The sequence below is a fragment of the Lutra lutra genome, chromosome 8, assembly GCF_902655055.1.
Source record: "Lutra lutra chromosome 8, mLutLut1.2, whole genome shotgun sequence".
In the NCBI taxonomy this organism is placed as follows: domain Eukaryota; kingdom Metazoa; phylum Chordata; class Mammalia; order Carnivora; family Mustelidae; genus Lutra; species Lutra lutra.
The window spans coordinates 121982700-121994445 of NC_062285.1; the positions used below are offsets into that span (position 1 = coordinate 121982700).

The window sequence follows — 11746 nt, forward strand, 5'->3', positions numbered from 1 at the left end:
CTTTGAAAGGTGATCAATAAAATCATTTTTAACTAGTATGGTTTTTATCTATTTCATTTATGACCAGTTATCCTCATCATTCTTTTTCCATGTTCAAACTGTGCCATCTTCAGCCATTAGGTTCCTCTCGTTCTGTGTTGGTTCCTGTGTCATTTTATTGACCCTGTTTGTCTTTGGTAGTTTCTTGTTTTCTGCCACAGTAAGATGTCCCAGGCTCATGTATGGGGCCTGCCTTTTACCAAATCAGCCCTTTTTCCAAAGAACCCTAATCCTTTTCATTGCAAGTATTATTTGGAGGCTACCTACAATCTGCGTGGTAGGTTGTTCATTTCTGCTGGGTTGTCATTGCTTCTAGGCATTTTTACTAAGTAGAGCTAGGAGTACTTCTTTTTTAGAAAGAGAAAATAAATCATGAATTCATCAAATTTATGAATGCAAGCTATCTAACTTCTGGGTGTTTTGCCTATATCTCTTATGCTGAGTGTCTTGGTTCTTAAAATAATGTGATTTATGTAGTTACCACTATATAGATGTTTCAACATAATACAGTGCTCTTGATCATAAGGCTGCTAAATGGTAGTTTTGACGGGGGGGGGCGGGGTTGCAGTTTTTGTCTTTTGAGCATAAAATTAAAATACTGTGCTTCAAATCACTTGAATGAATTTTCTTTCATAACTTTTAATATTGAATATATAGTTTTATTTAGGCAAAATAAGATGGAGTCAGAAATTTGGCTTTTATCTTTGTTCCTTCCATTTATAGGCAACTTTCTGTTAGGTTGGGGTTAATTTCTTTTTGAAAACAATAAGTAAATACATAGATTTATACACTTATTTTTGCTCCCCTCCTTACATAAAAGGCAGTAAACTTTGCACATTTCTACCTTTCTGGTAAACTAAACATGGAAGTCACTCTGTATCAGAATACAGTCTAGCCATCTTCCTCATTGCTCTGTACCACTGAATGTCCTTGCATTTTATGGATGTACTGTATTTTATTCAGCTGTTTTACTTCTAGTGGGTATTTGGATTATTTTCAGTTATACTGTTTAGGTAATGCAAAGATGAATTGATGAACAACGGTTTGCATGTATCTTTTCATATTTTAGCCAATTTATCTTGAGGAAATCTAGAATTGAAATTACTGGGTAATTTTGCTAGATGTTCTACAAATCCTCTGCATAAGAGTTGAAGCATTTTGCATTCCCACCAGCAATGTATGAGTGTACCTTTCTCTAATGGAGGGATAGGACACTGTTTTGAGAAAAAAATTAATATGAGTTAACCAGATTACTAAATTGGTAGTTCTTCAGAGTAAAGTGGCTTTTAATTATACTGTTTCTTTTTATAACTTAGTTTTGTGTAAACATTTTGTTCAGAGCTTATATTTTTACTGACAGATCTATAGCTACCTTTTAATAGCCCAGCTCCTGCATTCTCTTGTGCCGGAACTGCCTACGGTCTTTTTTGCCTGGTAGCTTATTGAAAGGCAATGTGAGAAGGTTTTTGTTTCTTTCTCCTGTTGGTTTCCTGATAAATTAAGAGGAGTTGCTGCAGAACATCTTGCTGCAGTTAGTTTTTGATACAGAGTATATAGCAATCACATGAACTAATTTTACATAACAATGAATTTCTTTTCAGTCAATAATTTTCACTTATTTGTAATGGACTCTGGTAGAAAAAAATCTTCAGAGTATCTTTTCTGGTGTGTGAAGAGGTGTCAATTAGTTTTCTGTGAAGGTGATTAATTCTAAATAGATAATAATAGTGAAAGAACTAATAAAACTAGTTGACAGTCCTCAACCAAAGAATTTAATATACTTGGACAAAAGGAAATATAAATGATTTATAGTAAAAAGTTGCTTTCCCCACCTCTTCCCAGGTATTCCCACAGGCAACCAATGTATTTCTTGTGTTTCCTTCCATAGAAGAAAATAAAAGAATCTTTAAATGGAATTTATTTTAATGTCAAAGACGAGTAATAAATATAAACATGTTATTTTTTATCAACCATAATAGTTTCAGTAGATGTTGGTAAAATTTTTGGTGAAGAGCTCATTTCAGTTCAAAATATAACATGGAAAATCATGGAATTTGGTAGAAAACCCAATTTTAAGGAAGTGATACTTCTCCCTCATCCCCACCTTCATGGACAAAGATAAAATATCTGGTCTTTATATTTTATCAGTTTTATTGGCCCTTTCAAGAAATGTAGGGGTGCCTGGGTGACTCTGATCCCAGAGTCCTGGGATCAACCCCTCATTGGGCTCCCCACTCGGTAGGGGGCCTGCTTCTCCCTCTCCCTCTGCCAGTCCCCCTGCTTGTGCTCTCTTGCTTTCGCTCACTCTCTCAAATAAATAAATAAAATCATTTAATAAAAAAAAAAGAAATGTAATTTTTAGGGGCGCCTTGGTGGCTCAGTCAGTTGGGTGTCTGTCTTCAGCTCAGGTCATGATATCAGGGTCTTCCTCAGTGGGGAGTCTGTATCTCCCTTTCCCTTCGCCCCCTCCCTGACTTGTCTGAGCTCGCTCTCTCTCTCTCTCTCTCTCTCTTTCTGTCTTTCAAATAAACAAAATCTTGGGGCACCTGGGTGGCTCAGTGGGTTAATCCTCTGCCTTCGGCTCAGGTCATGATCCCAGAGTCCTGGGATCAAGCCCTATATCGGGCTCCCTGCTCAGCAAGGAACATGCTTCCCCCTCTCTCTGCCTGCCTCTCTGCCTGCTTGTGACCTCTCTCTCTCTCTGTGTCAAATAAATTTAAAAAAAAAAAAAGTAGTTTTCTTTGAAGAGTTTCAAAATACTTAGTATCTACTAATAATACCAGATAGGCTGTCAAACCAGAATATTTTTTAAAAAGTGCTTTTAATTAATTTTACTGGCACTGAGCAATTGACTATGAAAGAGGAAACAATTTGAATGTAGTTTTAAGAAGGTACTTGACTTTGAGATGCATCACAATTCAGTTACAAGATCTTAAACCAGGTGTTCTCAATGCTGGCTGCACATTAGAATCCCCTCAGGAGTTATAAAAATTAACTATTCCCAAGGCCCTTCTAGAAGAGATTCAGACTTAATTGGACCAAAGTAGGGTTTGGGGCATTTGATATTTCTCAGAAGCTCCCAGTTGATAATTGTGCTGCCAGGATTGAGAACCTCAGATTAAAACTATTTATTGTTCCTATATAATTTAACAGATTGGACTGACCTTAGATTTGCATTCAGCAGAGATTTCCTAATGGATAGCAGGAAAAGGAACCCAGAGTTTCCAACTGCGAGTTAAAGAGAAACTCTTACGTGTTAAATCCCAAATATAGATAAATACAAAATTAGGAATGAAACTATGTTTGTAACTTGTGGGGTTCTGGTAGTAATGTTGCCATGAAATAAGCATGCCTATTGGATAAGTGCTGTTGTCCCAGGATAAGAGTGAAATACATCTGTCTTTAAAATTAATAGGCACTCTAAAAAAAAAAAAAAATTTAATAGGCACTCACTTGAATATAAAAAATCAGTTACTTAGATAAAATACTAGCTTGAAAGCAGAAGCAACAATATATGCACACTCTAGTACAATACTGATCATTGGTGGATGGTCTCTGGTTAATTTATCTGGTAATAGTGGCTTCAAAGTTGAATAAATTGCTACTTGGAATGCAGAATCTCAGGCCATACCCCAGAGCTGCTAAATTAGAATCTGCATTTTAACAAAAGCTCCACATGATTAATATGCATATTATAGTTTGAGAAGTATTAGTCTAGTGGTTTTTAAGCTATTATATAAGGACTACTAAATTATTTTTTAAGTGAAGAAAAATCAGTTCCCTTCTCAGGGAGACAGGAGTCTGGGACTGGAAGATACCGGTGACCCATCACTAGTGCTTTCTTTCTGTAGTGAGGAGTGGGTAATCACTTGGGTTTGGCATTGATGTTATAGGCTTGCCAGTTTGTGAAAGAGGTGACCACCAGATTTTTGTTGCTCAATGTTGTCAGTGACATCTGGTAACTTCTAAGTTCAGATAGCTGTGTGTAGATTATAATTTAAACTGAACCTATTTAAATACTCCTACTTGGAAAGGATAATGTTTAATTTGTGCTAACAACTATAAAATTTTATTTTGTTTTTAAAGGAAACTGCTTTGTTACAATAAATGACTTTCTTATAAGTCATGATCAGCCTGCTATTTGTTGAGATAGCCAAAGAGATGCAGTTGTGATACGAGAGCCAAATAGCAAGTCACAAAAGGAGCTGGTGATAAATCAAGTGCTTTTTTTCTTCTTGCTTTTATTACAATTTGTGAGCTCCTATGTGTTTTACCATAGTGTCAGTGTCTTCCGATGGCCGCATAGTGGGTCAGTCAGTACATTTTAGAAATATTTTGAGATCATAGCATTGTTTGCAAAAGATGGCATTTAGAGATTTTTTTAAGACTTCTCAGTGCACTAGCTAATGGCCATTATTAAGGTGTTTGATGTTAGAATCTGACTTTTTTAATGTGTCGATGCTTGAATAGAGCTATTCTCAAGCTGGAATAACTGAGGCTGAATGGACAAGTGGATCTTCAAAAGGCGGACCTCTGCAGGCATTAACTAGGGAATCCACAAGAGGGTCGAGAAGAACTCCAAGAAAAAGGGTGATGCAAGGCTTATTGCTTAGAATTGGGTTTTCAGATTGGTAGGGTTTTAGTGATTATTTTACATTTATTGTTTTTGTTTTGTTTTCAAACTAACAGGTGGAAACTTCAGAACATTTTCGTATAGATGGTGCAATAATTTCAGAGAGTACTCCCATAGCTGAAACTATAATGGCTTCAAGCAACGAAACCTTAGTAAATATGTTTCATAAACTATACAAGTGGTATTCTTTGTAAATTACCCTTTATTTAGAATTGGGGAGGTGGTAAAGTTCAGCAGATCTCAAACTTGTGTTTTAAACAATTTTTAAACTCATTTTCCCATATAATTCTGAATTTTAGAATTTTTTAGTATAGCCATGATATATACATATATAAATTTGTACAAGAATCTTACCTCTAAGTATTATAAGGAAACTTTTTTGCTAAAATATTTAGAGTGCTAAGGCTTCATATGAGAAGCACTGAATATGTTCATTTCTAGGTTCTTTTGCCTAAGTTTTTATTAGGGGAAAGCTTTCAAATGTTACAGAAATAGAGTATCTTTTTTTCTTTTTACATGTCTTTGTTATGTTTGGATAATTCTGAGTCTGAATAATTTGAATCTTGGCAGGTTGTCAATAGGGTGACTGGAAATTTCAAGCATGCAGCTCCTATTCTGCCACTCACTGAATTCTCAGACATACCCAGAAGAACACCAAAGAAACCATTGACAAGAGCTGAAGTAAATGCATAAAATTTAGATCGATGCTATCATTGATCTTTTAAAGAGGAGATTTTTTTATTTTTTTTGCAGTGGGAGGGAGCAGAGCTTTCTTAACTGGGTGGGGTGTGTTTGTGGGTGTGGGTGTGTGTGTTTAAAGACACTTTTATTAGTGACAATCAAAAGTAACTAATATAGTATGATAAGCTAATACTATCTGCTTGTTACTGTATGCCTCTTAAGTTCCACTTTTCAAGGGAATATTCATTTATGTGCTGCTTCTAATATGTTCTCTTTGTTATTGATGTGGGTTGAAAGTGTTACTGGGCTGTTGGGAAGGCTATACTATCTTTCACTGAAAGGTCAAATAATGGGACTTTAAAGTGACTTTGTATAAGGCTTGAATTGATTAACTCCTTATAATTAAGCTTTAAAGTACTAACTGCATGATGCATTATAATTTTAATGAATTTTTACCAAAGGTTGTTTTGATCCGGGCTAATGGTAAACAGCAAAACAATCAGGTTGTTTAAAAAATCATTTTACGGCTTTTTAAGTTAGGAAGATTGAATTGACTATGTTAATTTGATATCCTCCATATTTGATCATTTATTTTATTAAAAATTCTTAACAGAAGAAACAGTGTACTCTTAATGAGAAGCATAGGAAAATCCAGTGGGGGAACTTAATGCTGTCATATTAGCTATACTGAATTTTAGTTTTGTGGGGTTTGTTTTTGTTTTTGTTTTTTCTTAAACTTGGTTGAATGTGTGGTAATCCCCCATTACCACGTTAACATATCTCCACATTGAAGAAATTTGAAGAGAGCTTTGGAAGTTTATTGATACTTAGGTAATGATGAATTTAGAAAGGGCAGCTGGGGCAGACTTGAATGCACTCTGTTCTCTGAAACTTTTTTTAAATTATGTTTTAATTGCACATTTACACTAAATGTTAACTTGTGGTTGTTTGTTTCTTATTAGGTGGGAGAAAAAACAGAGGAAAGAAGAATAGAAAGGGATATTCTTAAGGAAATGTTTCCCTTTGAAGCATCTACACCAACAGGAATTAGGTATTCAGATACATTAAAACAAGAATTAGTGTATTCTGCTAGGGCATTTTTATTTATTTACTTTTAATTGAAGTGTGGTTAGCATATAATGGGAATTTTAATTTTTAATTCTTCACACAGTTATTTATTGTACCTGTGTCCTCGGAATTAAACTGTTCTTTTGAGAGCAGTTTAATTCTTAAGTCTCTAGTTCATATTCTTGAAAGTTGAGTCAGATTCAAAGTTAACTTGGATAAGCTGAAATATTATAAATTATTTGCCTACTATCTAATTCTGATTTTTCATAGTAAGGAAGAAATACTTGTTTTCCTTAAAGGTTTCCCTTTTCTAATTGAAAAGACTTTAGGTAAGAGCTAAATTGTTTCCTGACTAAAAGAATCACAGCCAAACTACCTTATTTTTCTTCTATCTCCTAAATATATTGGCCCTGAAAAGAAGTCAAGTTTAGTGAATACTTACCAATGTTCTGAAAGTTATTTTTTAATAGAGTGAACATCCAGCATTTTAAATGAAATATGTATAGAGATTTTAAATAGGCTGACCTCACTGTTTACATGTGACAGTTTTCTACTATTGTCTTAAGAATGTGTTTGAAATTAGGAGTGGTAATGACATTTTATATTTTATATTATACATCTAAATCATGACTTTTATCTAAATTTATTTTTTCTTCTTCCTGTTTTCACTCCCAACAGTGCTAGTTGCCGCAGACCAATCAAAGGGGCTGCAGGCCGGCCATTAGAACTCAGTGATTTCAGGATGGAGGAATCTTTTTCATCTAAATATATTCCTAAGTATGTTCCCTTGGCAGATGTCAAGTCAGAAAAGACAAAAAAGGGACGCTCTATTCCCATGTGGATAAAAATTTTGCTGTTTGTTGTTGTGGCCATTTTTTTGTTTTTGGTCTATCAAGCTATGGAAACCAACCAAGGAAATCCCTTCACTAATTTTCTTCATAATGACTCTGGAAAATCCATCTGAATGAAATCTCTTTGGCACACTCAATTTGGTCTCCTATTTTTTCTAATAACTATATAAAAAAAATTTGTGTATACTTGTTGACTTGAGAACTAAAAATAATGTGATTTCACCTCAGTTAAAGTAGTATTCCGTTGAAAAGCAAACAGGATATATAAATGGACTTCATTTAAATGTTTTGGACTTTGGATTAGTAGGAGATCACTTCGTGCCATATGAATAATCTTTTTTAGCTCTGGAACTTTTTTGTAGGCTTTATTTTTTTAATGTGGACATCTTATTTCACTTTTGAGAAAAATGTATATTGTTTTTGTGTATTTGGGAAACAAGAAGGGCAAAACATGGTAGTATAATGTGAAGCTACACATTTAAATGCTTCAAATTCTTACAGAAAAGATTTTAAGAATTATTCTCTGCTGTATAAAAACTTTAGAGATATGTGAAACATGAAATTTGGTAAGAAAAAGAGTAACTTGGGTTGTACTTTTTGTAACTGCCACAGGTTTGATGTGTTTATGGGGGAACATACAGCAATAATCTCTTCTGTAACTTTTATTAATAGTAATATTATTGTAGTCCTATTGTACTCACTTTTTAAAAGATTTCTAGTATCATGAATGTCCTACTTCAGTAAGACCCATTTAAATGCTGTTGATATTTTAGCAGGGATCTTTAGTGCAACATACACATGTTTTAGAGAATTGTTAGCTGGCTGTACATGTTTTTAGAAACTGTTTAGCTAGCTGTAAGGCTGTAATTGGAAACTTGTACTTTTTATTTACAGCAAAACATTTATTCTCTCAATCCAATTTGCTACCAAAATATTTTTTAGATAAATAAGTGTGTGTCTGTTTAGAAGTTAGAAACTTTAAAACACTGGTCTGAGGTTCCATTTTGATTCATTTTTGCATTGCCTTCTGTTACCAAAAACAAAATTTGCCAGGTTTTTTCTTTGCCCTACATTTTCCAACAGAATTTGATTTAAAAGTACAAAAAGGGTTTCCTTTAAAATTACATAGTAAACTTTTCTTAGATACAAAGTAGTTAATACATAAGTTTTTAAACTCTGAATATGAAGTGGGCATTATGATTTTTGTGTACTCTTGAAATGGTTAACTTATCTTTGTGGTTGATTTATTTTTTAGCTAAAACTTACCTCATGTATAACTTGGTTAAGTAACGTTGTAGGTAATTGAAATTTTAGTAGAATCAAGTAAAACAGAAATTTGAACTTACTCATTTGAATTTCAACTTTACAGTCATTGACCATAAAGCACACTAAAAATATAAGTTATTTTAAATATCATCTGAAATTTAAAAAATACTTTTTAAAAAGAAAAAAGCTTAATATGTATATTTAGGCCAGCACACAATTTTGATTTCATTAGCTGTATCCTGATGTTTAGCTTTGAAATGTTTTGTAGACATTTTTTACTTAACTTTGCAATTGATCAGAAACTTTTGTAGGTCTGGTCCCATGAGAGAGTGGGAAACTTACTCCTAGATCAGAAATGCTTGCCTCTCTGAGTAAAAGTGTTTCTTTGAGATGAGCCACAGAGGGGGCACATTTTACTCTTTTCTGCAGTACAGTAATAGCAATACGCTTTTTCCTTGTTTCTAAATTTTACTTCCCATAGTTTTCTATCTTTTCTTTTTGATTAGAAATTGTGAGAAGCTTCATTTATTGTTTAAAAGTATGGGAAAATAAATTGAACTTGTATGTATGTAAGATCAGTTTTCTAATAGAAACGTACGGTCCAAAATAGTAAAAGAAGGACCACGTAAAACATGTAGTCTTTTTTTTTTTTCCCTTTTGATGTGTACGTGGTCTTTTGTCTGTGTCTGTTTTATTCCACTAGAATAAATGTGTCCTTGATGTAAATGCAAAGCATTTCTTCCTGATTAAATTGTAGATGTAGACTTTACAATATAATTCAATAATAAAAATGTAATTAATCTCTAGTTTTGTCATTGTAATAAATGCTTTTCAGACAACACAAACAGTAAGATACCTGATAACATTTCTTAGGTGATTTTTATGGATTTTTGGGCTTTAGTTCTCATTTCAGTTTTCTCCTTTATGTCTCCTGTATGCTTCTAATCATTTCATAATCAACTCCTCATTTGTTCATGGATGAGCAGTGTATAGCCATTATACTCACCATCTTAGGGAAGCTTTCAAAGGCACCTTTCCCACTCTACAATACAGTAATATAGTAAATATAATATACTTTTTTCAGTCTCCCTTTCCTTTTTTTCCCCTGGTTGTACTGTCTTAGTACTTATATCTGACACTCATTGTTAGTCTTGCTTTGAGATTAAGCAAAGATGTTGCCAAGGTATATTATCATGGAGCTGTGTTCATAACATGAAAGTGCTTTTCTCTTTCCATCATTCATGTGTTCCCCCAAAGAAGTTGTGTGAGTTTATTTAAATTAGTGACTCTTAAAGCAATATATATCCTATAATTAATTAGAAAGCACACAGCATCAAAGACATACTGTGCTGCTTTTTTTTTTTTTTTTTTTTTAAGATTTTATGTATCCATTTGACAGAGATCACAAGTGGGCAGAGAGGCAGGCAGAGAGAGGAAGGGAAGCAGGCTCCCCGCTGAGCAGAGAGCCCAACTCGGGGCTCGATCCCAGGACCCTGGGATCATGACCCGAGCCCAAGGCAGAGGCCTTAACCCACCAAGCCACCCAGGCGCCCCAAGACTTACCATGCTTATTGTATGCTTACCATGTGCTAGACACTGCTTTATACCCTTGACATGTATTCACTTAATCCTTGTGATAATCCTATGAAGTAGGTATTTTCTTACTGTCTCATTACAGATGAAGAAATGCATGCTCAGAGGGGTTAAGAAACTTGTTGAAGTTCGCACAGCTGGGAAATGATGGGTCTGGTTCCATATGTATGATATGGCAGAAGAGACATGAAAGAACCAACATGCCACATGTATACTGTGTATCCATTTTCTTGTACCGCCTTGCTCCTTACACAGTTCCGGTGCCTCTAAGTTCCTGATTTCATTGGGGGGTTCCTTTTTTTTTTTTTTCCTTTTTCTTTTTTTTCCTTTTTTTTTAAGATTTTATTTTATTTATTTGTCAGAGAGAAAGAGCGAGTGAGCACAAGCAGGGAGAGCAGCAGGAAAAGGGAGAAGCAGGCTCCCCACTGAGCTGGGAGCCTGATGTGGGACTCGATCCCAGGACCCTGGAATCATGACCTGAGATGAAGGCAGCCGCTTAACTGAGCCACCCAGGTGTCCCAAATTAGGAGTTCTTTAAGATCCACTTCTAGTTTTAATCTTTCTCCGTAGCCATTTAAGTTTTTTGTTTGTTTTTTAATAAATTTGATACTACATTTTATAAATTAGTATGTACATGTTACTTTGATATATTTACTTATTGTAATATGATTGCTGTTGTGATTTATCACATTATACAATTAATGGTGTAATGTCATTTATACTAAAGACCAAGCATTCTTCAAAATAATGGGATCTCTTTTCAAAGTTCAAATTTTGTTGAAAGTTATGTTTAGTTCGTCATCATAGTCATAGTACATTAAAATACATTGATCAGTATCACCCTATCCTGTCATGAATTATATACCAACTTTTTTGGATAGGGTCCTTTTTTATTTAAATTCAACTAATTAGGGGCGCCTGGGTGGCTCAGTGGGTTAAAGCCTCTGCCTTCTGCTCAGGTCATGATCCCAGGGTCCTGGGATGGAGCCCCGCATTGGGCTCTCTGCTCAGCGGGGAGCCTGCTTCCCTTCCTCTTTCTCTGCCTGCCTCTCTGCCTACTTGTGATCTCTGTCAAATAAATAAATAAGATCTTTTTAAAAAAAATTCAACTAATTAACATAATAGTGTAGTATTAGTTTCAGAGGTAGAGTTCAGTGATTCATCCGTTGCATAGAACACCCAGTGCTCATTCCATCAGGTGCCCCTCTTAATGTCCATCATCCAGTTACCCCATCCCCACACCCCCCTCCCCTCCAGCAACCCTCAGGTTTTTTTCCTATGCTTAAGAGTCTCTTATGGTTTGTCTCTGATTACATCTTGTTTTATTTTTCCCAGGTTTTTTTTTTTTTTTTAAGATTTTATTTATTTATTTGACAGAGATCACAAGTAGGCAGAGAGGAAGGGAAGCAGGCTCCCCGCTGAGCAGAGAGCCCAATGCAGGGCTCGATCCCAGGACTCTGGAATCATGACCTGAGCCAAAGGCAGAGGCTTTAACCCACTGAGCCACCCAGGTGCCCCTGTTTCTTTTACTAACCAGAATCATGCTGTATGTATCTTTGATGGGCTTGTTGAGATGTTCTCAGCCTAGCACATTCCTTTTATCCATTATATATTC

General features: G+C 34.9%; 1 protein-coding gene across 4 annotated transcripts in view; it reads left to right on the forward strand.

Annotated features, from left to right (window-relative positions):
* The window catches only part of TMPO (thymopoietin), a 29416-nt gene extending 20072 nt beyond the window's left edge, over positions 1-9344 (forward strand). Inside the window, exons 5-9 of one of the 4 annotated variants that reach the window (XM_047740471.1) lie at positions 4510-4629; positions 4729-4824; positions 5243-5353; positions 6316-6404; positions 7100-9344. In XM_047740471.1, coding sequence (XP_047596427.1) covers positions 4510-4629; positions 4729-4824; positions 5243-5353; positions 6316-6404; positions 7100-7385 — 702 coding nt within the window. In that variant the 3' untranslated portion in view covers positions 7386-9344. The remainder of the gene's footprint in view (positions 1-4509; positions 4630-4728; positions 4825-5242; positions 5354-6315; positions 6405-7099) is intronic. The other 3 variants (XM_047740472.1, XM_047740473.1, XM_047740474.1) reach the window with 3 other exon arrangements.
* Positions 9345-11746: the final 2402 nt, after the last annotated feature.